The 24,599-nt window shown below is 43.1% G+C and overlaps 2 protein-coding genes across 6 annotated transcripts; one reads left to right on the top strand and one right to left on the bottom strand.

Moving 5' to 3' along the window:
- Positions 1-626: 626 nt before the first annotated feature.
- On the bottom strand, positions 627-17,061 carry LOC117048455. Of its 5 annotated transcripts, none has more exons than XM_033152279.1 (12): positions 16,937-17,061; positions 12,289-12,456; positions 10,519-10,552; positions 8,902-9,062; positions 8,306-8,387; positions 7,512-7,692; positions 6,906-6,973; positions 6,684-6,760; positions 5,173-5,273; positions 3,098-3,192; positions 2,168-2,299; positions 627-837 (listed from the first exon to the last, which is right to left on the bottom strand). In XM_033152279.1, the coding sequence occupies exons 2-12, from the start codon at positions 12,352-12,354 to the stop codon at positions 701-703; spliced, it is 1,134 nt and encodes a 377-aa protein (XP_033008170.1). In that variant the 5' UTR covers positions 12,355-12,456; positions 16,937-17,061; the 3' UTR covers positions 627-700. The 5 variants fall into 5 exon arrangements, with proteins under 5 accessions (XP_033008170.1, XP_033008168.1, XP_033008169.1 ...); XM_033152277.1 differs by lacking the exon at positions 16,937-17,061 and adding an exon at positions 13,240-13,359; XM_033152278.1 differs by lacking the exon at positions 16,937-17,061 and adding an exon at positions 13,096-13,191.
- On the top strand, positions 13,513-22,836 carry MMACHC (metabolism of cobalamin associated C). Its single transcript, XM_033152282.1, has 4 exons — positions 13,513-13,657; positions 17,744-17,938; positions 19,762-19,914; positions 22,322-22,836. Exons 1-4 carry the CDS (start codon positions 13,577-13,579, stop codon positions 22,631-22,633), a joined length of 741 nt encoding a protein of 246 aa, XP_033008173.1. The 5' UTR covers positions 13,513-13,576; the 3' UTR covers positions 22,634-22,836.
- Positions 22,837-24,599: the final 1,763 nt, after the last annotated feature.

Raw genomic sequence — 24,599 nt, 5'->3', positions numbered from 1 at the left:
GGAGTTTAACATACTATATGCTCCCTTCTTCAGTGGACTGTTTCCATCACTGCTGGTTTTGTCTTAGTGCTGAATCAGGAGCTGTTGTGCTGGCACGCACCATGACACAGATTAACACAGGCTTCCTCAACCTTGGCCCTCCAGATGTTTTGAGACTACAATTCCCATCATCCCTGACCACTGGTCCTGCTAGCTAGGGATCATGGGAGTTGCAGGCAAAAAACATCTGGAGGGCCAAGGTTGAGGAAGCCTGGATTAACAGAATCTTGGTTAAAGTGGATCGCTTACCACAATGTTTTGTCTTGCAGCTCAGCCTCAATATTTCATTTCAATATTTAAACACTGCAAATTATGAGTACTGAGAATAATCAGTTCCTTGAAGCTGGCCAATACGATCCATACCACACACACAGGGACCAGCAATGCAACTGTTCCTTTTCCAGAAAGGGACACTGGGAAATCTCTGAACAGAACATATATATATATACAACACACCCTCCTCAAATGATTTCAGCCCTCTGCATCATACTTGCATGTACTATTATCACCAGGTCATAGGCTGAGGTTAATACTGTCCTTTTACCTCAATGTTGCATCTGTACAAAAGGCAGCTGAGTGTGTGGGAGAACAGTACATATGTTTCTCTGCTCTTTAATTTGTTTTCTCATTAGAAAGAATGAGGCAATCCTTAGGTGAAGTTTTAAAGGTCACTCGAGTTGAGCTCAGGAGGAGTGTCAGTCAGCTCACTGCTGAGGTCTTCTGCATCCAGCGTGCCACCAGCTGCCCCTCCAGGGGTGTTCTTTTCCAGCTTCAAGCCTGGTATAGAAATCTTGTCATCTACAAGTACAATACAAAGTAATTAGCTGACTATTTTGTGGTTGTTGTTGTTATAACATTTTGCAATTCAACAATATAGAATTAATAAGCTAGAAAGAAGTGCTTTCAAAAAGAGGGGAAGTTTAAAAAAATGAAAAGATTGAAAGAAAACTGGTAGACCACTTTTCTGAGCTACTATGCAGCAGGATATTTTTCTTTTTCCATACGTTAAAATTTTAATAAACAAAGTGTTGTCTTCCAGGACCAACACATGTACAGATGTTAAGTCTTGTATGCAATCATCCACAAGCATCACCGTTGAGCCAGCAGTGAGTATATCTATAAGCTGTCCTTTCGCATTTATTACAAGTAGTGTCAAACCCATTTGTCAAGAGCTTCAGAAGAGCCTTCAAGCACCCAACTATGGAGTGATTGGTTTCCCTTTACAAAACCCAAGGGATTATTTGGCTTATCCCCTAGGCATGAGCTTGGATGTGCAAAATCTTCTGGCAAAAGAAGACTCTACAGAGGGAAACAGCTCTAGTAAACATCCTTGAAAACACTTTGAGGGCACCAGAACAGAACAAAGAAGAAATGTAGCAGCTTCCTTCAGAAAGATTGAGTCACTAGGATTAGGGTAGAGAAAAAGCAAAATGCAAAGAGGTTTAAAGAGAATCTGTGCACAAGAAGCTTAAGCATCTTAATGAAATAGGGTAAGAATTCCCCCGACGAGAATGTTAATCTCTTCATTCTCAAAACTGAGGGTTCCTCTATGTGGTACAATATGGGCTTTGATATTTCAGAAACAGAAGAAAAGTAAACACAGCAATTAGTATTTTCAGTATCAATCTGTTCCTCTTCCAGGGTACTCTTAAAGGGTAAAGGGACCCCTGACCGTTAGGTCCAGTCGCGGACGACTCTGGGGTTGCGGTGCTCATCTCACTTAACTGGCCAAGGGAGCTGGCGTACAGCTTCCGGGTCATGTGGCCAGCATGACTAAGCCGCTTCTGGCAAACCAGAGCAGCACACGGAAACACCGTTTACCTTCCCACCAGAGCGGTACCTATTTATCTACTTGCACTGCGTGCTTTCGAGCTGCTAGGTTGGCAGGAGCATGGACTGAGCAATGGGAGCTCACACCGTCGCGGGGATTCGAACCGCTGATCTTCTGATTGGCAAGCCCTAGGCTCTGTGGTTTAACCCACAGCACCACCTGCGTCCCCCAGGGTATTCTTGCAATGCTGCAATTCAAAATAAAAACTTGTAGAGATAAACCTCACAGCCCCAGAGCAATCACTAGGTAATGGTTTCAGTAAATATTTCAGAGTGCGGCAGTTACACCCAGGCTCACCAGCAAGTTGTGCAATCTCTGGTTCACTAAAGAGTTCATCTGAGCTGACATCTGTGAGACTGAACTCAGAGGCTGAATCGTCACTGAGAAGGGATGACAAGGTAGCATCATGCAGCAAAACTCTTTTTTTCCCTAGAGGACAAAGTTCAAGGCAGATTAGGGAGACTAGCAGCTCACTTAAAATTCTGAGCTTTGTCTCAAAGCAATGTTTACAACTTAGTAAATAATTGAGCTTGCCCTTACTGTCCAAAGTCCCAACGATTCAAGACAAGACCATGTATGCAATGCAAGTATACTTTTTTGTAATTAAGAGCTTTATTATTTCCATTTAAAATATGGCTGGCACCTGGGTCTATCTGTGGAAAGTGTCATGCATACATAGGGCAGGATTCACCTTACAAGTCCTGTCAGTGGAAGCCTGTGCAGGGGGGCTTATCTTTTCCCCAGCACTCCTGAAATTGGTTTCAGCGGTGTTGGGAGAAGCCCTAGGCCAGGGCATGGGGGAAGGAGAGGGAATCATTCCACCTGGTAAGCTGACATAATGTGACACTGAATCCCTCCCAAAATTAGTAAAACTGAGAAAAGCGAACTGCTTCTTTGACCATGTATATTTTTTTACAGGAGCAGAATATTTCACAGCTGAAGATGAGAGACTAATGGGTTGTGCTGAAGCAACACTGGTACAATGAGGGCAATTTTACACGACGTTATATTTGCCTTCACAAAGTTAATATAGCCACAGCAAAAAGCAAATACTCTTTCATGTATCTGGGTGCTTATTTTGCAACAAGACTGACAAATAGATGTGCAGCAGCTGTCCAGTACACAAACTTGCAGTAAAATGAGCCCTTGTGCCACACTTCCCATGTGCACCCATTTTCCTAACCAGAGATGCTCTCAGTGTCGGGTGTTCTAAGAACAAGTACTTACTTAGATGGGGGTTTTTGTCTCTTAGTGGATGAGCGTAGAATTCATCCTCCAAGTGCAGACCTTTCACCTGTTCTTTTAGGTCAGTAACTGTAGTTCTGATTAAAACAAATTCAAAAGCCCACAGAAATTATTAGTGCAGATGGAAGAAACATATTTATAAGAGATGAGGCCCTCTTGCACCTCATAAATCTGAACGACACAGTCAAGCAAGCTCGTAACAGCTCTGTGCGATTCACTTAATGTTTGAAAGTATCCGTAGGCAGTGAAATAATCAAGCCTTCAGTTAAAATGGAAATGCTTGATGAGCTAATGAAAAGCAAGCCATGACTGACTTCAGTGACAGAGAAGCTGAGTTTATTTCAATGATAGATTCAATGGCTTCTCCGGTGTTGCTTACTTAGAATCATTCATGGGTTTGGGAGGAACACAGGGGAATAAGAGGAACTAGAGAGAAGAGTTTGATCCTCTGAATTCAAACCACTATGTGACTCTGTGAACCTGGGTGAAAATTGCTGGAGAATGTTCCTTCATTCCCAAGAGATGAATGCTAGGAAATGGACATGTACTGTGCCACTCAGTACATCCCCTCTTATAAGATCCAAGCACACTGCAGTTCATGGATGAGAAGATTATCAATGGCTACTAAGCAATGATGGCTATGTACTACCTCCAGTCCCAGATCACATGCACAAAAGTGCTATTGAACTCTTGTCCTATACTTGTTGTTTTCCCATATCCATCTAATTGATAAGGTTGGTGAAGAAATTCAATTCACTTTGCATTCAAAGGCAACCTTATCTAATTCACATTTTCCAAAAAAATACGAGAACTGAAATCCAACCATCTTTCCCAATTTGTGCTTCTCCGATTTTTGCAATGCAGTTCCCCAGGCCAGTAATATGTACAAAAATGCACATGCTAAGGTAAAGTGTGCATACAAATGCATATGTTAGGGAAAATAACATGCAAAAATGTGTATATTATGCAACATTCCATATAAAATGTACATATTACTTAATAAATAAAATCACACTAACACACTGATTAATTTTCATGAGGGTTTTTTTTGAGGGGGGGGAGAGATGAAAACTGATGTAGAAATGAACTTAAGTCTGGAAAAACAGGAAACTGAAATTGACATCTTTGTCCATCCCTACTGGTTGATCACTGCAAAAACAGAATGCTGGACCAGTCAGTCCTCTAGTCTGAACCAGCAGGGCTCTTAGGTTCTTACAATTCAAGGCAAAAGCTATAAAATGCAGCAAGGCAAAAAAGCAAATACTTAATCTCAATTAAAGGGGACAGAAACAGGAAGTAGTAGACAGAGATAGCTGATGTTTGAAGTGGCATGTCTGTGAGCTCTCTTGATAGAAACCCCTCTCTAAACTGCACCAACTGTATCATCAAATTCACTGGGCTCATTCCCAAGTTAACTTAAGGAAGTTCACAGAAGGAAAGTTTCCTGCCTTCTCCAGCCACCTGGGCTCCCTGAAAAGTCAGTCTGGGAGGTCAGGAGCCCTCTTGAGCAATGTGGGATGGGTGAATCACCCCAAATCAGGATTGATCTCAATGTAAAGTTAACAGAAGGAACGCTTCCCTTTCTCTTTTCCCCAGCAGTCTCATTTCACATTGCTCATGAAGAACTGACCCTACACAGAAGTTGTTTGGGCCAGGGCTGGGGTGTCAAGTAGCTGTAGGGAGAAGGTTTGGAAACATCCAAACCATTGGGTGACTAGGGCAGCCTTCCTCAACCTGGTACCATCCTGTCTGGTCAGGAATTAGTCCAAAACCTCTGGAAGGCCCCAGATTGGGCATGTCTGGTCTGGGAAGAAAGAAACTGCTAGCCTTATGCAGCACCTTCAAAGATTCCTGTCTCATCATTGCCTTTTTGGAGGCTAATGCTATGAATAGGAAGCCCTCTGGTGGACCATTGTCTACTAGCAACCATCTACAACACCATTTTTGAATGAGAGAAACAGTGGTAATAATTTAGCAACCATGCACGTCTCAATCCTGCATCGAACCACCGGCAGCTATCAAGTGAAGCACATACAGCATAACATGTGTTTCCCTACTTGACATGACTAAGTTCCTTCTGAGTGCTCTGGGTCTCATTCCTAGCTTTGTCCAAATCCTTAGACTGAGCTTTATGACTGTCCGTCAGATCTTCCAGCATCTGGGAATAAGAAGACATATAACTATGGTTTTAACCTAGGCTTTTAGGGTTCATTTTGTTTTTAAAAGAACCCCCCCCCCCAAAAAAAAAAAACATAAGCAGAGAATTAAGAGTGTTTTGAGTATTTACTTTTTTAAAGTTTTTAAGTATATCCATAGTTTCCCACTCATGTATTCTTCTGCAGAGATTAGCATATACCCACAGACAAGCAGACTGGCAAACACATGTGACCATATTCTGAATACCACTGCACTGGTTTTTCCAGGCTAGGGAAGCAAAGCACAGTGGTATAATGGCCTTAAGAGGTGCCCACAAGTTTCCACAATGTTTTCAAGCAGCACTAAGTCATCAACTATGTTTAAGTGAATTAGGCTGTGCACAAGCTAAGCATCTGTGTATACAGCTGTAACCTTCCCACTTCACTCCTCCCTCCATGAACAAAACAAACAATGAAATCATTTTGCATTCAAACCAGCACTTCAGGTTTGTCTCCAAATAAAACCTCACAATTTGAAGCCAATGTTAAATCATTACTTCCCAATAGTGGTTTGTTTGCTCTAAGCCCACACTCTATTTTAATGTGAAAGCCGGAAAGGCAGGACATACATCAAGACTGATGGTGGTGGCTACAGTTCAGGAATCTTTCCATAGCTTAAGAAACCATCATTAGGGAAGGAAGAGTATTTAAACAAGTGGCATCCAAGGTGAATGACTACTTCTTGAACTGAATATTTGCTAGAGCAGCGGGTGGGGCAAATCTTGGCCAACCAGGCTATTTTCCACAAACCATGCCCATCAGTCAATCTGCTGACAAATCCAAGTGGCATCAGCTGATCGTCAGGTGGGCAGGGTTCAATTCTGCCTTGGCTGCGCAAACAGGTACTTGCAGCCCTTTACTTCTCAGCTGATAAGCAAAGGTTAACTCCTTCTCATGTTGGCTGTATGAGCAGGCACCACAGTCAAGGCAAGCCAAAAGGAAGGTGCTTTTTGTGAGCATTGAAAGAAAGGAAGAGAGTTTTCACAAGCCAAGGCAGAGTGCATGCGGGAAAAGGCCTCTGCTTGCAAAATGGCCCTTTCTTCATTTCTTCCTGGACACAAGGATTTTCGCAAGTGGGTAGGACACTCACCTGTCAATCATGTAACATGTCATGTAAATGACGGGTAGGTTGTTGACCTACGAGGAGGTGCCAGATACAGTAAGAAAAGGTTCCTCACCCCTGTGCTAATGTCATCTAGCTTGTAGGTATAGTGTAATCTTGTTCTAATCTTTCAGTCATCTCTGTCTTGTCTGTTTAATATATTTTAGATATCTGGGATAGGTACTGCATCCCCCTTCATGTTCCATGCTGGGTCTAGGACTACTAACACAAAGTGAATGGGTAGCAGCAGGGAACCTTCCTAACAACATACCTGACAGTATCTTCTTTGAGTCTTCTTTATCTCATCAGTTGCAGACACTTGGTGGAACAGATCATCCTCTTGTTGATCTAAAGGGTGCAATAATCCATGTCATTTTCTCAATTCTGTACATATTTCTCTCTTCCCAATGAGGCCCACAGGGTACATAGCCTTTATCCCAATAGTTATTACAGTACAGAGCCCAGGGGAGCAGGAGCATCAAGTAGTACTTGCCTAGTTTGTGCTTTAGATGTTCCATCTCTCTTCTGATGCACTTATATTCTTGCCACAAGATTTTCTTACTAGAGTAAGAAGGAAATCAGGAACAGAATTAAGACAACAGGGAACACTTTTCTGGATTTACTGCAAAGTCCATTCCAAATTCAGCTGTTTTAAAACATTAACAGTTTTGAAATTTATGGAACTGGCCCCATACCATTCTGATTCCCAGAGAAATGGTAAGATAGAGCTCAAGCATGCTTGCATTGTTGGCTTTCTATAGGCTAGAAATCAGTGAAAAATATATTGCTAAACTATAGGGATCCACTCAGATAACACAATTCACTACAAGCAAGTGGTTATTAGAACAGCAACTGTTAATTCTTCCCAGCACAGCAGCAACCCCATTCAAGAAAACTTGGCAGAGGCCACAGTTCATTCAAGTCTTTGAAGACATTCTCAAATTGCAAATGACATGCAAACTTTCTTCCAGCAAATAATGATCTGCAGTTGACACTTGGAAAAGTACTGTTCTTTGTCCATCACCACACTATCCCACTCATTTCAAACATCCCTGTACATAAAGCAGTGTTACTTTCACTAGATAGCTCAATTGCTGACCTCTCCCTCATATCTTGCATGATGCCAGGGTTGGAAAAAGGATCAGGAGTACAGTCACCATCTGACTGCTGAAACACTTGCTGCCGAAGGCTACGGAACTCAGTCTTCAGCCCTTCCATCCTGACTCCCAGCACTGAGTCTAAGCCGCTGTGAGAACTGTGCTGCAGTCGATCCACCTCCTCTGCAACATGAAGTAGGACAGGACGAAATTAGCCAACAGTATTCCCCTTGGCTGTTGTGGAGATACTGTGACACTGATGCCCATTCACCGTTGGTGCATGGCAGTCTGTTAACCACATTCAAGAGAGGTTTGTCCCCATCAGAATACCATGGATGCTAATTATTATCACTCACTAAAATCTGCTGGAGGGGCTCTCCTTCATGTCTCAGTGATGAATTATGTTAGGCTGGACTGCAGCACAAACCCTCTCTGCAGTTACACCAGCTATGGGAAACTTTTTTATGTCCACCCTGCTCCATCCCATCAGCTTCTAAAGATGACACTTTTGGGAGTTGTTGATGTTTGAAACCTCCTGAACTGAGGCATTTTCTGTGCATGCACGCTCTCTCCCATATTGTGCTTTTACCTTGTATATTTCTCAAACTGTAATTGTAAGCTGCTTTGAACATTTTAATACAAAAAGCAAAAATATAAAAATACACGTTTTAAGTAAAATAAATAAAACTTGTGCTCTTTTAGTTTTAGAGGTGAAACATGTTTCAACAAATCAAACAGTCATGGGAGAAAGGGCAGTCTTGGAGAGGCAATGCCAAACTGGAAAAATCTCTCATACCCTCTAGGTGGCTGATGCTTTGCTGCTGCAGTTCCTTCTCCTGTTTTAGCCGATGTACTGCCTGGGTGAGGGACTCTATGACCTAAGCGGAAGAAAGGACCAGAGTCATGGGAACAGCAAATACCATTGAAGCAAGGAGCCCTCAAAACCTTAGGCTGGAACACAATACAGTGGTACCTCCGGTTATGAACTTAATTCGTTCTGGAGGTCCCTTCTTAAGCCAAAACCGTTCTTAACATGAGGCGCGCTTTTGCTAATGTGTATTATTTCTTGTTATATGATTTAAAACTCACATTTCCTCCAAGGAGCAGAGGTTGGAATTCATTGAATTCCCCACTATTCTAACTTCACAACAAACCTGTGATTCAGACTAAATTGAGGCACAATGGCTGGCCAAGGTCACACAGTGAGTTTTACGGCCAAACAGCAATTTACAATCCAGATCTGTCTGCTTTAAGTTCAACTATCTACTGTATGGCACTATCTTCTCATGTGCATGTGGTTTTGCTGGTGTGTGTACCCAGATGTATTAACGAAGCTTTTCTCCACACCATACCGTAGCATAGTAGCTTGCGCAGCTTTGCAGAATCACTTACCTGGGCTTGGGAATGCAATTGCTTGCTGATGGCAGAAAGCTCCTCAGCAGCCATTCTACAGCATGAGTGAGCTCCACATGTGAAATGCAGGGGTGATGGTCCAGTCTGTGGCTCAGTCAGAACAGCACTCTCAGTATTTATTCTGTCTAGCAAGAGATCAGCTGTTGGGATGGAAAGGAACAAATCTGACTGGTCCACCTAGTATGGAAACTGTCAAAAGTATCTACCTACATTGCTTCCTCTCTAAATCACCTCAATTGCACCATTCAGCATACTCCGCTGTGCTATTTCTTGTCCATGTGTGCTCTTGGAAATATAGCCCCTGGTATGGAATTCTTTCCATTTAAGTATTCAGCTTGCTACCTCTTTCTCTTACTTTTAAGAAATTAAAATATTCTCTTGGGAGTATATTGGATTCCAACCCTCTCCCTACTCATAAGTTAATTATTGTAGGCTTTTAACTTTTTCCCTTTTATACTACCTCCCAGTGATTTCGGCAGGAATTTGTTATACTTTCCTGCTTCACTCATGCATATTAGGCGCTTTTATAAATAGCAACCAGTGGTTTACCTGTAGAAGTGAGTTTACTATCATTTTTTAAAAGCAAAGCCAGAGTTGGAAAAGGGAGAAAACAGAGGTGGGGGTGGATGTGTAGGTTCAAAGAATCACCTTGCTGGACCAGACCCAGCTCCATCTAGCCTTTCATTCAGTTTGCGGGAGCAGCCAGTTAGTTAGATGCCTCTAGGTGTTTATACATAAAAAACTAAGATCATGGCCACTGGTCCCATCACCTCCTGGCAAATAGAAGGGGAAGAAATGGAGGCAGTGAAAGATTTCACTTTCTTGGGTTCCATGATCACTGCAGATGGTGACAGCAGTCACGAAATTAGAAGACGCCTGCTTCTTGGGAGAAAAGCAATGACAAACCTAGACAGCATCTTAAAAAGCAAAGACATCACCTTGCCGACAAAGGTCCGTATAGTTAAAGCTATGGTTTTCCCAGTAGTAATGTACGGAAGTGAGAGCTGGACCATAAAGAAGGCTGATCGCCGAAGAATTGATGCTTTTAAATTATGGTGCTGGAGGAGACTCTTGAGAGTCCCATGGACTGCAAGATGATCAAACCTATCCATTCTTAAAGAAATCAGCCCTGAGTGCTCACTAGAAGGACAGATCCTGAAGTTGAGGGTCCAGTACTTTGGCCACCTCATGAGAAGAGAAGACTCCCTAGAAACGACCCTGATGTTGGGAAAGATGGAGGGCACAAGGAGAAGGGAACGACAGAGGATGAGATGGCTGGACAGTGTTCTCGAAGCTACTAACATGAGTTTGGCCAAACTGTGAGAGGCAGTGAAGGATAGGTGTGCCTGGCATGCTCTGGTCCATGGGGTCACGAAGAGTCGGACACGACTGAACAACTGAACAACAACAAAGGTGCTTATAAGCAATACATGAAGGCAATTGCCTTCTCTCACTGCTTGCTCCCAGGATTTATATACACTAGAATCAGTAAAGAGCTCTCTAATCTCAAAACTTCAGAAATTCAAAGTATTAAAGAGATGTTTCTTTCTGCAAAAGGTGCTTTGGAATTATACAATGCAGGCCAATCATTCTTACCTTTGGAAGAGATGCTGGCAGTGTTCAGACGTTGCTGGAACAAAAACAGAAGATGGCACAGAAAGTTATAACACTGTTTTGAATAAACAGTGGAAAGATTAACATTTGAGTGTATGAATGCACATTGCTTCCACCAAGGGATGCTACATGAAATTTAAGTTAGAAACTACTGCATAAACACTTGGAGAGGAACTGGCAAGACAAAATGTTCTCATTCATCATTATAGTGCCTTCAATGGACATATGACAGTAAAATACACAGTGCAAAGTAAATCTGCACAATGTCTTAATGCCACATTTTCCAGGCAATGACAGTAACTGTCATTTGCTAACTTGGCCAAAGATCAAAGAAGCATTCCCATACCTTTATTTTTAAGATTTCAAAGCTGCTTTTTAGCTGCCATACCCAAACTGGTGTATAAAATAGTCAAGGTATCTTTAAATCACAGGCTAAAAATAGCAAAACTACAATAGCAATACAAGCCCAGAACTAAACAGTTTAACAGCAAAAACCCATGTAGTAAGGGTGATTTCTAAAAGCAGAACAAAATTAATAAAAACCCACAAAAATGGTTTTACCTGTATCCAGAATGTCATGGAACAGAGTCAAATGAACAGCTCTTAGAAATTAGCTCCAAAGCTCAGAAAAACCCTGCTTTTCTCATCTAGCCTCCCTGCATGATAGAATTTGAAGCACGGCTTCACTGGTACACTTTAAAATTAATCTTTAAATCAGTAAAGTTCATGGGGAAAGAGGCTTCTAGACAGTTGTAGATTAAAATTTGTGTACTGAACTCGGCCCAGAACTGCACTGGCAGCCAATATAGGTATCACATGAATTACAATTTGGGGAGTAGAATTCTGCACCAGTTAAAGTTTCTGAACCACTTTCATGGGTAGCCCCACACAGAGCCTTAAAATAACCGAATTTCAAGGCCACCAATATATAAAAGAGTGATTAAGTGTATCTTCTAGCAAGAGGGCAGAGTTAGCATACTAGCTTAAGCTGGTAAAAGGCACTTTAGGCTATCATCACCACCATCATCATCAGGACAACACCATGTCCAGAAAGTGCAAACCCATCTAGTAAAGGTTTTCCCCCTTCTAGCCTGCAATTTCAGTGTGACTGATGGCTCTGACCAATTGAAATAATTACATCACATTGCATAGCAGCCCACTTTAACGAAAACAAAAACCCAAGAATGAGTGGAGTATGGCAATCAGTTTTGGCTTACATGCTCCAAGCCCTGCCACAACCTGGGCAAAGCTTAAGAAGTTCAGCCTACAGTATATTTATAAGGGCTCAATGTCAAAGGAAAAAGTTTAAAAGAAGATGGCACAGTTAAACTAGAGGAGAAATGATAGGTTAATCATTTTGTAGTCTGTACAACAGTGATCTGTTACTCTCAAGATTCTGTCAATCTGAATTTAACACCTTGTGCAAAAGAAGGCCACACTGTTGCCCTATTCAATTAATTAAAACACTGAACTACTGGCTCTACTAGTCATTTATGTCTTTTACCACATTCATCTACCAAGTCACTCCTGAAGGAACTCTATAATAATTAATAGCCACCTTTAAAAATCAGCAGCAAAACACTCAGATTTTATTAAAGACTAGTTCTTTGAAACTATCATGAACACATTTTCCCCTTACAGAACAGAAATTTGGTTTGATCACCTTTTAAATATTTAGCAGCATACACACCCCCTGTTCATATACACTAGACACTTGTCTTCAACCAGTATGTTGCTCCAAACAAAACTTGCCTTAATTTTTGCCATGTTGCTGTCTGCTGCAGTCAAGAGAGAGCTGAGTTGTGTGTCCCAATCCATGCTGTTAGCAAAAAGATGTTTTAACAACTCACACTGGCTGCCCAGCTGTAACCTGGGAAGAGTCCTTGGCTAGAAAGAAATCCCAGCAGGAGAGAAGAGCGCCTGCAAAAGCAGCAGGAGATGGTTTATTTTTCTCCCGTGAGCAACGCTGAATCTCATCATAGCAAAGGAGGGGGGGTGGGGAAGGTACAGACTTGGAAATTCAGACACTTTTGCAGAAAGACTGCCTAACAAGTTTCCTTCACATCACACACAAAAATGCCTCTTGTGGGAATGCAGCATCAGACACCCAACATCTCTGGGACAGTTTCACAAGCACCATTTAACTACTGTGCAGCATCTGCGCCATCAGTAAAGAGCACGGCTCCAAAGCACAACGCTCTGGAGGCCCATAAACTCTTTCAACGATAGACCACGGCTCTCTAGGGGCAGAGATAACCAAGCAGTTCCTCTGTAGAGGGGAAATGGAAGCGGAGGCGCCCTCTTTTTACAAGAGCAACCCTCTTCCCACCCCCGACCTTAGAGACTGCGGCCAAGAGCAGCCCCCCTCCTGGGAGGCCGCTTCCTGGTGTCCAGGACACGTTCTCGAGCGCTGGGCGAGAGGGGCTCCCTCGGCCGGTCCCACAACACCCTGCCCGCCTCAACCCAGCCACGGCCGGTGGTGGCTCCAGTCTGGAGGGCTGGCTCAGGAACCACGTCAGCCTCCCCGCTATGAGGACACCCAAGCCGGGCCCCACTCACTAGCGCTCCTGGCTGCGCCGACTGCAGGGCGCCGACCAAACGGAGGCCAAAGGAATCGAGGGCCGGGGGCGAAAAGGCGCGCCGGCCTTGCCTGGACCCGCAGCCAGACCCCCCTCTCCTAAGGCAAAGTATTCGAACACGCACGTCGGAAACCGCTAAAAACCCCGAGGCGGGTTCCGCCTTCCGCTCCGCCGCGGAGGTTTCTGGAGAGGAAAGTCCGTAAGGCCCAGCGGCTACTGTGAGGGGGGAAGTAACCGGGACTGCATTTCCCGAAAGGCTCCTCGCGACCCAAAGCGGGGGGTGTTGGGAAAAAGTGTCCCTGTTCCTTATTGGGAGAGGCGCGTGGCCCGTCGCCGCGGCAGCGAAACGCTCTGCCAGCTGGAGGGAGGGAGGACTCGGCTCTCGTGTCGGGCGCGTGGTGTGGGTCCGCCTTACCTCATGGAAAACTACACTTCCCACAGTGCTCCGCGCTTATGCTATAATGGAGCTACGCGTGGTTGAGCTGGAAAAAAGGATACGAGATCACTTGGAGAAGCTGGGCTTTGAAATCCATCCGCTTAAGGTATGGGGTGCAGTTAGGGAAAGCGAGTCGAAGCGAGGAGGGGGAAATCATCGGTTTCTTAATTGCATGTGCTTATTCAAACATATGGTTGGCATGCTGGTAGGGCAGAGCGGCGTTGCATAAGTGTTAACACTGACCCCTGTGGATCCAGAATGAATATAGGTGCTATGCTGTAGCTCCATACGGATTCATGTGGTTCATTGCGCCTACTTTGGTTCGTGATTCTGCCATTCTGGTCATATTGCTTCGCTGTTGCATTGTAGTTGCTGCTCCTTGTATAGTACTGTATCACTTTTTCGTGTGTGGCTGCTACCATTTTTTGGTGCCATATGACGTTCTACTATTTAAATATGCATTTTTAAATAATGTGTGGAATGTTCTTAAAATAAATATGTGGGCTGCAATTTTCATTTTTATTGCATAATCTGTTATATTTACAACATGGACATCTGAAAGGCTACAAGTAAGCTTGTTAGTGTTGTTTGTGAGCGAACATTATAGGCTGCAAGCCATTAACAATCTCAGACATCAGGCACCATCTGGTACACTAGCAGATCTTTTTATGAAAAAACCCTGTTTCTCTGGTTATGTGCCAAATCATTTTTTTACCCATTGTTTCCAGAAGTGTTCCATTTATTTTACTGCCCTGTGGGATGCATTCCAGGATACCATTTTATATTTACCCCTAAGTTTAAAGAATAATTGTATTTCTGAAATCCAGGTACGTAATATATCAGAGTAGATACAAATGAGATTAGATACAGAGAAGGAATAAAGCACAATAATGTAGAATGTGGGGTATAACTGGGAATGTGTCCAACAGTAGCTGGTTATAAAGATGAATGTCAAGTTCTGTTGTCTAGGAAGTTAAAGATTGACATTGAATAGATTCAACTAGTGTGAAGTTGAGGCATGTCCTACCTGTGAGTTAAATATTAATCAAGGTAGAGGTAGAAGAAAAAAGCAAATTTCTCTTTCAGGCCCATCAAATCCTGACATTCCTACAAAAACGTATTCCTGGTTTTCTGTGGTTTAATGGTACTCAGTGCCAGCTGTCCTCAAACATAACTGTTGCATGAGACAGAGAAGTCACATGACTGAAATGAGTACATTGTGATTTGCCAAAGAGGCAATCAATGCTAGAGGCTATAAAACAAATCTGCATTTGGCTTGCTAATTAATAAGGCCTAGAGGCTCTAGAGAAGAAATTAAATCCATCATTATGACAGTGTGTTCTCATAGGAGGCGCAAATGCTAATAAACTCACTGGACAGCACAGTGTGATGGGAAACAGGAGGTGTAGGTTCAACACCTGCCAGGACACTGTTCCTCATAAGGCTTGATTTCCAGACCCTTGATCATCTGCATCTCTCTTCTCTTGATCAGGACGCTATAATCCTGTTGATGCAGCCTAGAACAGCATTAGCTTTTTTTGCTGCTGCATCACACTGTTGACTGATGTTAAGCTTGTGGTCTACTAAGACCCCTAGATCCTTTTCACATGTACTGCTGACAAGTCCGGTGCCCCCTATTATATATTTGTGCAGCTGGTTCTTCCTGCTTAAGTGTAGAGCCTTACATTTGTCCCTATTGCAATTCATTTTGTTAGTTTTGTCCCAGTTCTGTTAAGGTCATCTTGAATCCTGATTCGGTCTTCTGTGGCATTGGCTATCCCTCCCGGTTTGGTGTTATCTGCCAATTTGATAAGCATCCCCTCAATTCCTTCATCCAAGTTGTTTATAAAGATGTTAAATGACAGTGGGCCCAGGACAGAACCCTGCAGCACATCACTTTTATCCAAGATGATGAGGAACCATGAACGGGTCTCTTTGGGTTCAGTTAGTCAACCAGCTACACCATCAACTATTGGAAGTGACGCTAGCTGAGTGAAAGGTGAAAAATGGTTAGGGAGAGGGACTGTAGAGAAAGGTCTATGACAGATGTAGGAAGGACTTGGGGCCACCCATACTTTGGGTGTTGACATCATTCTTTAGACATAATCAGAGCAGGTTTATGGTGAAATGCACTTGGAGGCAGTAGGCTAATGCTTCTGAATATCAGTTGCTGGAAACCACAGGAGGGGAGAGTGCTGTTGTGCTTGAATCCTGCTTGCTGGCTTCCAACAAGCATCTGGTTGGCCTCTATGAGAACAGGATGTTGGCCTAAATGGGCAATTGACCTGATCCTGTAGGCTGTCATGTATAAAATTGCCACCTGAACAGTTAGTTGTTGCTGGTGTTATTAAATTTATTACCCACCCTTCACCAGCAGGTCCCAGGGTGGGTTACAACTATTTAAAATTAAACATTAAAAATACTGAAAACAGATTACAACCACAGGAATAGGGTAGCTTCTGAAACCTATATCTCAAGTGTCAAAGATCAAGATCAAGAGTTGTGTTGATCCCTCAGTTCTAAGTATTTGTTTGTTTACTTTTTAGCAACATTTATATGCTGCTTGCAGTAAAAACTCTAAACAGCTTAAGCAGCTTACAAGAAATGTTAACATTAAACGTTAACAAAAACAGTTAAAGATAATTAATATTAAGAGAAAAGATTAAATGCATCAATACCTACCTATCTGGATAGGCTTGCCTAAAGAAAAATGCTTTAAGTGGATGCCAAAAAGAGTACAGTGAAGATGCCTGCCCGGAAATGGTCAGGTGGGCACAAATGGGGTAAAATGATTCTGCAAATAAACCAGTCTCCAGCTGTTAAGGACTTTATATACCAATAGTAACACCTTGAACTTGGCCTAGTAACAAATTGGCAATCAGTGCAAATCTCTGGGCTGCAGTGTTTTATGCTGACAGGTGCTCACTCTTGTGGGCAACCATGCTGCAGCATTCTACACCAACTGGAGTTTCTGGGACATGCACAGGGGAAGCCCCACATAGCATGCATTGCAGTAATCTAATCGTGAAGTCACCAATACCTGAACTACCATGGTCAAGCTCTCCCAGTAGAGAAATGGTAATAGCTGTTGAACCAGGCACAGTTAATTAAAGGAACTTCATGCCACTCAGGCTACCTGGACCTTCAGTGACAAAGCTGGATTCAGAAGCACACTCTCCCCCCCCCCCCCCAGCCTGCATACCTTCTCCTTCAGAAGGGAGTGCAGCCCTGTCCAGGCCTGGCAATTGACCGATTTGTTAGACCCGGGAACAACTTCCTCACAGTGCCTCCCATCTTGCCAGGATTCAAGCTCAGCTTATTTTTCTCATCCATCCCACCACTGCATCTAGGCAACTACAAGCTCTATCATTCATTTTGCTCTTACTTATTTCCAGGTAGTACTTCCAAAACCCTTTTTGTGGTCTCCTGCTGCTCATGACCCCTGCTGCTTGTTCTGCCTTCTAGTTGCTGATCTTTGGGCATGAATCACATGGTTAAACTGCAGGCCCTAGGCTTCTTGTTTGCTGCTGCTCACAACCCTTGTGACGTCATAAGGAGCAGTGATGCTGTGTGATTTTTGCCTGTGTCAGAGGTTGGACTGTGAACTCTAAATTAATTGAGCTCAGTTATTGCAGTCTTAATTTCTCTACAGCAATTTGATGGATGGTAGAAATCAGAATTTAGCTGAAGTCTCCATTTTATTTTATAATAATTATATTTTATTGGTTTTGTAAGTAACAGTAGGCCCAAGCCTTGCCCATTGGTATCACATGAAATCTTATCACATTAGCTGCCAGGCAGGTAAAGCTGCCATGCCAAATAGAAAAGGAAAAATTGGAAGGACACTCTAAAGTGTGCTCATTATTCTTCCTTTGCAACCACAGATTTAAGGTTGAATTACCTGCTTCTTGCATCCCCCAGCCTTTGGAAAAACAATAAGTTCTCAATCCTTTGAAAATCTGAAACCTTGAGAAACGCAGTGGAAGCACAATTATGCAACTATTAGTAATTTGTGTTGCTTTGTATGTGTTGATGTTGAGTTTCCTTGAAAGACTCACAGAGTTCCAGGTTGGGAGGTTGGTTGGTTGGTTTGCTTCTAAAAGCTGTATTTTAAAACATACATTGCTCAGAGTGTTCTCCCATCAGTTTCCAGAATCCAGGCTAACCGTAATTTATTTTCTCTGTTCTGAAGGTAGGGTGGTACAATGCAGTCCTTTCTCCAGCTTTTCACTTGCCGTACTTGGATGACACTCTGGCATTCGTGGTGCTCAGCACTCCTGCTATGTTTGACAAAGCCTTCAAACCTTTCTTGAGGAATGGGCCGCTGAAAAAGATTTGTGACCCTCTGGACCAGTGCATTTCTCATCACCTCACATTGCTTAGGGAGGTAAGAGATTTTGATGCATACAGAGTCATGGAGAGAGTAGCTATATAAACTTTCCTAAAGTCGGCCCCATTGAACTCATTGGGGCTTACTTCTAAGTAGGCATGTCTAGAAATGTACTGCCAGTTCCCTATACCTTGGGAAAAGACAAAATATTTGGGTGGTTATCCTTGTTCCTTTTTAACCAAACAATAGAGTATATTCCATATTGTGTTTTGGGGATGGAGTGCGGAGAGGGGGTAGAAGCTACTGCTTATATTTTTAACTGGGATTGGGGGACACAGTGGCTAAAAGCCATTCCACACGTTACGCTGAAAGAGATGGTAGACTTTTGTACAGTACCATTATAGATTGCATATTTAACGCTGCACCGTATAAAAAATGAAACAACAAACCAAAGCCCTGTATCCTGGGAGCTTTCTACTTATACAAGCATTCCAAAACTTGACACACCCACCCTCCTGCAATCTGAAGCAATTCAATCCAGAATTCTACCGTTGCCACCTCCTTCTGTGTGATGTGTAGAATGGTTTTTGGTAACCAATATTGGAAATAACTTGCAAAATAAGTTTCAGTCCTAGCAAGTATTGTTTGGAAAAAATGTTTTGTGGGTAAAGGGGTCACTGAGAACTTGCTTTATTATATTGCAATAATCCCACCTCACACTGGTCTAACTGAGCTAACTTTCCCTGGGGCAATTTTTTTCAAAATAAGCAAGCAGTAAATGATGTACCATTGTTACGATGGTGGCTTTGTGTCATGTGACATGGTTTCCCTTTGTATGGCTTCAGTTCCCTGTCTGCAGAATAAAAATGCTGAGTGGTGACATTGCAGGGGCATTATAAGGGGACAGGTGTGCAAACCATTCATTGTGATAACATCCTTGCACCTGGGCCCAGGAAACGCTATCGAGTAGTGGCATGGCTATGCACAAAGCCAGTGATGGCTTCTGTGTCTCTAGCATGAGACGATCTAGCTTTGTTTTCTCCATTTCACCGCCCCTGCAGTCACCTGGAGTACAGCTTCACTATACAGTGGTACCTCGTGTTATGGACAGGATCCATTCCGGAGGCCCGTCCATAACATGAAAAGCCCACAACTCAAAGCGCCACGTCTGTGCAGGTGCAAAGCGCAATTCAGCACTTCTGTGCATGCGCAAGCGGCGAAACCTGGAAGTAACCCATTCTGGTACTTCCGGTTTGCCATGGGATGCAAGACAAAAATATGCAACCTGAAGCGGACGTAACATGAGGTATGACTGTATTTGAATAAATGTTGTAAAGGCTTGAAGGTCATTGAGGAAACACTTGCATCTACCAGAGTGGTTTTTCTTGTTCTGCCACTTTGAATATTAATTCAAATCTTTATCAGCAATTTCATTTTATGTATGGAGACTTTTAAAAAGAAGCCATTGTGAGAAGCCCAGGAAACTAGAAGAATTTGCTTTTGGGTTAAGAGCTGTTTGTAGACTACATGGGCGGTCATGCTACACCTGTATGTGAGAAGATTTGTGAACTCCTTAATGGAACTGAGTGGAATAATTCTGGAAATCCTGAGAAATAATTCCCAATATAGGACAGATTTTCTAATGCAGGAAATCCCAAGGTCAGCAAAGTGACACATGCCTCAGAGTTTCATAATACACGAGGCTGCAGCTCCTTTATCAAGAGGTCGCATTGCTCGTTCAACAAGACTAGAGGCCCAGCTTGGAGCAGGGGACAGAGTGAGGCTGGGGAATGTAGACTGACTTGCTACATCATCCCATATTACCTGTAGCCAATCATCTTCAAATGTGAGTTTGATCTAATAAAAACTCCTCTTTCCAGAGTCTTGCTGACCAGCAGGTAGACATCATGTATGACTATGAGATGCTGCCCAGCCGGAAGCCCAGGTTCCTGGCCCAGACAGCTGCACATATAGCTGGTGCTGCTTACTACTACCAGAGGAAAGATGTGCAACAAGATCCCTGGGGAGAGAAGGTGAGATTTAAATTGGAGCAGAAGCAGCAGCAGAGGGGTGTTTGTTTCTTGGAGAGCTGTTGATAAACTGTGACTTTCTGTTTCAGACGATTTGGTGTGTTTTCTAAATGTTTTATTGGGTGACTTCTTTCTCTCTGTCTGTGATGTACGATGATCAGGAACGCACCCTCTCCTTGCATTGACCCAATACAGATCCATGTTTTCCATCAATAAAATGCACATTCTTCTCTTAGATAAATAATGAAATTAAGGGGTTTGTTTTACTTTATAGTGTTCATATTATTATTTTCATTATACTTTGTCAAGGACTTGGGTGGCAGAAGACATAAGAAGAGTCTTCTCTAGCATTGGTTGAAGGAAGGCAGCCATTAGTGTGTCATGTTTTGCTAAGGTTTGAGATTTCAGCAAATGTTTCCTTCACGGTTTGAAAACGTTCTCCCACATATTTAAGCTTCATAGCTGCGTTTTTAAAAAGTTGCTTTTAAAAGTAATTTTAGGTAGGCTGCCCAATGTTAGCTATTTTCAGAGTAGATCCACTAAAATGAACGTACATTACTAATTCAGGTCCATTAATTTCAGGGGGGCCTACTTTGAGTAGTAAATTATTCCCTGGCATTTCAGTGGCAGTGGCAGTTGTCTGCAATAATTAGTGAGATACCCTAAAGCAGGGCTGAGGAACCTATGGCCCTTTAGATATTGCCAGTCTGCAACCAGTAACTCCTGCCCATCGGCTATGATGGCTCAGGCTGGCTGGAATTGGAGTTGAATGACATCTGGAGGGCCACAAGTTTTCCATCCTAAAGTATTTCCTACCAAGGATACAATCCCCTTTCTAGTATTATAAAGCACTGTAGCAAAACATTTTGGAAGGGCTGTAGTTTGATGGTAAAGCACATGCTTTTTGTACAGAAAGTCAACAAAACAGTTCCTTCAGTGGGCTGCCTTCCAAGTAAACATGTGTAGGGCTGGGTAGGCTGTAAGTTAACAAGTCACTCTTTGTTTCCTTATCTAACTGGCTATGCAGTCAGGTGCCTAGAATGGAAACTAAGGCTTAAATCTTATGAGCTCAATGGGACTTCTGAATAGACAAGTATGGGATTGCTCTTAGATGCTTTGTTACACACACACACACACACACACACACACACACTGGATGGTCATCTGTCATGGATGCTTTAGTTGAGATTCCTGCATTGCAAGGGGTTGAACCAGATGACCCTCAGGGCCCCTTCCAACTCTACAGTTCTATGATTCTATGCTTACTCTTTTTGACATTATTTCAAAAACCTGCAAACCCCATTGGATGTTGTTGGCATCCATCTATCTTGGGAAACAATGGAGTGTGCCTCTGGGGGTGAAGTCAAACTGCTTGCATTAGCAGCACCAAAGTGACTTCCCTGGGGCACAAGCCTGGGCAGTGTATATGGAGATCCTGGGCTGCCCAGACAACAAGACCTCCCTCTCAGCCCTGCTCATGTGGTCCAAAAGAAAGCAGAGCAATACATTTGGCACCAGCTTGGCTGCAGGAGTTTCCAGAAGCGCCTTGGAGACTCCACTCTGGATTTGTGTAGGGTTTACTCTTTAGTCTTTTCTTGTCCAGAAGGTATCCCACAAGGCAGCAGAGGTTTAGGACCAGAGTTTTCTTTCTCCTAGATGAACTACCTTTTCAGGTTGACAAGCCCCACCCTCCCCTCACTTCCCTCTACAGTACATGCAGAAACTGCCTTCTTGACCATTGGCCCCACTATTGGTCTCATCCACTCAATCTGCTGGAGTCTGTCTTTGCATGCAAGGGAAGTCCTTAACTCACCAGGGATTTGAGTCCTACCAGCTACCCTCACCTGGTTTAGCCAGCCAGTCGAAGCCGTTTTCCAGGGTGCGGGGAAAATGTGTCTGTGTACCACAGGAATATGTGTTTCTCTCAAACCACTTCAAATTCCCTTCTAAACTATTTCCAGCCTGCCTGAAGGTTGTGCCTCCATGATCACAAGAGCCTGAGGTATAGCAGGAATGGAACCAGCCCAAATCCTATTAAGTGATGTCAACCTCACATCTCTCATTATTTTATTTATTTGCTTTTCTGTTACACATTCTCCACTAATACATAAACTAAATACATAATACATAATACCAACTACATAAACTCATACAGTCCAAACAAAACAAATACATCCTTCCATGTACTTCCCTTCCACTTCTTCCATGTGTTCTTATCTCGTTACCTCTTGCTATATAACTTACACTGCTGAACTACTCACATCCTGCTAGGTGCCAACCTTACATCTTGAAGAGAAGCTTTCTTAAATCTTTTGGTTATATATGTCTATTACAATTTCTTTCCTTTTTCCCTGTGAGATGTAAAGATTGGCAGGCCTTTTAATTCACTCAGCCTTTTTTCTTTCTCCAGAAGATCTATGGCGTCTGCATCCACCCATGTTACGGAGGCTGGTTTGCTATCCGGGCTCTCCTGCTTTTTCCGGGTGTTGAGGTGCCTTCCTTGCTGCAGAAAACTCCTGTGGATTGTGTGACAACAGAGGAAAAGAGAATAGAACTTCTGGAGAAGTACAATTTCCACTGGTGGGACTGGAGCTATCGGGACATTACTGAAGTGAAGGAGAAGTACTCGGAGGAACAGAAAACATACTTTGCAACTCCTCCAGCTGAACGGTTAAAATTGCTGACTCTGCAAGGAGGATTGCAAAGGAATGCAATACACTGAGTTGCTGTTCTCCTGGCCCAAGGGGGACTCATAGCCTATTCTACTGTGTCCACTTCCACGGAGGGAGAGATGGGTGGTTTACTTGGGGACCCAAGCTTTAGTCCTGCACACACTTGCTAGGAAGTAAGGCCCATTGAACACAGTGGGGCTTTATTACAAGTAAATATGTCTAGGGTTGCACTGTAATATTAGTTACACCAAAAGCCTGTAGGAGCACTAGTGTAGGAGCACTAGTGTCCCATCTCCCCATTATTCTTTTTTAGAGGAATGTAATTTTTAAAACATGCTGCTGTATTTAATTTGAGGGTATTTAAAAATGCTTTTTTGTGTGAGAGAGACTCTAGTAGGTGGTGTAATTATTTTACTTTGGTTATGAATTCAGGAGAGATATTTTTGTAAATGGCACTTTTGCTGTCCTATGGGAGAAATGCCCCATGAAGGAGCTGTTTTTGAAGGATGGTGTTGTCTAGTCCTTATCATAGTCTAAAGTCATTTCAGATTCTCAACATTGCTTCTGAGGCTTTGAAATCATTTTGTTCCAGTAGTTTCTTTTTTACCGGTACTTTCCACTCCTGTTCAAAGGACTAGAGATGTTGTCTAACTCATGTAGTGAAGGGGAGGTGATAGTAAAACTCAAGGAATCAAAATGGTCTGGCTCTTTCTGTTACGAGTCTTTTGTGGCATTCATGCTATGTTGCAAGGCTTGGGGGGGGGGAATACATAGCCTTGAATTAGAATATTAGACTAGGAATGCAGGTGTCACCCAGTCCATTCCTGCCTGGACCTACAATATCTACTGTTGGCATGGGTAAAGTGCTTGATATTTCTGTAAGGGTTATTGACAAGAACTTGCCTTGCTGTTCACATATTTTAAGAATTGGCAGACACTAATAATTCATAACGTGCCTGACATTTTCAATACCCTCAGCAAAGATTAAAGACTGTATCCAATGCTGCACATGCAGTGTTTTTCTCATGCAATGGAAAATCCCTTTCCTTTCCCAGCACACACCCCAAATTCTGTTCTGGAGGGTATCCCAACTCTCTGGAGCAGATTTTAAGGGTTTTTCAGGGGGTTGCAAAGGAGAGGAGGGAAAAATTTCATTGTACAAGTGGAAGTCTGTTGACACAGCGAAACAACAGCATGGATACAACCCCAAGAAATCAATCCAGTCTCTACCTTACAGTCTAATATATACTATACAAAAGGTAGAATGGGATAAAGAGAATACATTGAGGTATTCTGTATAGCTTACAAAAGTGTTTCATGACTTGGCGGAATGGCTGCTGAGTCAGTTCTGGGAGAAGAGTCTGTAGTCCTGAGTTGAGCACAGGTTGGGAAATCTCCAGTTCAAAATATAGCCCCAAGTCATGCTGCCTGAATTCTGGTATTTTGAATTTTGGATGCTGAAATTGGTTGAGGTGTGGTATAAAATCACTGATGCCCTACTCAGAATCTCCCACCTGCAAATGGAATCTCACTCCTTATTCTGTGCTTGAGCAGCTGAGGAATAGGCTGGCTAGACTGTTTAGTGAAGGCTGACCACACTTCCTCCTCCTCCTCCTCCTCCTCCTCCTCCTCCTCCTCCTCCTCCTCTCTTCTCTCTCTTTGTCTCCCTCCCTTTACACATAGCAGGTCATGTTACATTGGGAGCTTATGCATGGCATGCAAGGCTCACAAAAAAATTAACATGGGAACAATCTGAAGTTGTACTCTGCTGGTGAGTTTGGGCTCATCGTGTCTGTGTGCGTCAGCTGTTTGCCTCCTTGGGGCTCAAATACGTCTGCATTAAGCAGCAAATTGGGTGTTTAATCCCTACTTCCTGGCACAATAAGCAGTTGGGATTGGAAGGCCACAACTGAAAGATTTGTGTCTGCAGTCTGCCAGGCTATGGCTAATTTCTAAATCCCTCACAGCCTCTTCTCCACATGTCTTCCCTTTGCCATTCGCCAGCTAAGGCTGAGT

Source organism: Lacerta agilis, chromosome 6 (assembly GCF_009819535.1).
Source record: "Lacerta agilis isolate rLacAgi1 chromosome 6, rLacAgi1.pri, whole genome shotgun sequence".
Lineage (NCBI taxonomy): Eukaryota > Metazoa > Chordata > Lepidosauria > Squamata > Lacertidae > Lacerta > Lacerta agilis.
This window is presented reverse-complemented; position numbering and strand designations above follow the sequence as displayed.

Bases quoted from the DNA above. Each gene is read 5' to 3' on its own strand.
- LOC117048455 (XM_033152279.1), bottom strand. From the start codon at position 12,354: ATGGATTGGGACACACAACTCAGCTCTCTCTTGACTGCAGCAGACAGC. The intron at 8,388-8,901 runs GTAAGTGATTCT...TCTTCCGCTTAG, and splicing joins AATTGCATTCCCAAGCCCAG to GTCATAGAGTCCCTCACCCA. The intron at 6,761-6,905 runs GCAAGTACTACT...TGCACCCTTTAG, and splicing joins ACATCTAAAGCACAAACTAG to ATCAACAAGAGGATGATCTG.
- MMACHC (XM_033152282.1), top strand. From the start codon at position 13,577: ATGGAGCTACGCGTGGTTGAGCTGGAAAAAAGGATACGAGATCACTTG. The intron at 13,658-17,743 runs GTATGGGGTGCA...TCTGTTCTGAAG, and splicing joins TTGAAATCCATCCGCTTAAG to GTAGGGTGGTACAATGCAGT. The intron at 19,915-22,321 runs GTGAGATTTAAA...TTCTTTCTCCAG, and splicing joins AAGATCCCTGGGGAGAGAAG to AAGATCTATGGCGTCTGCAT.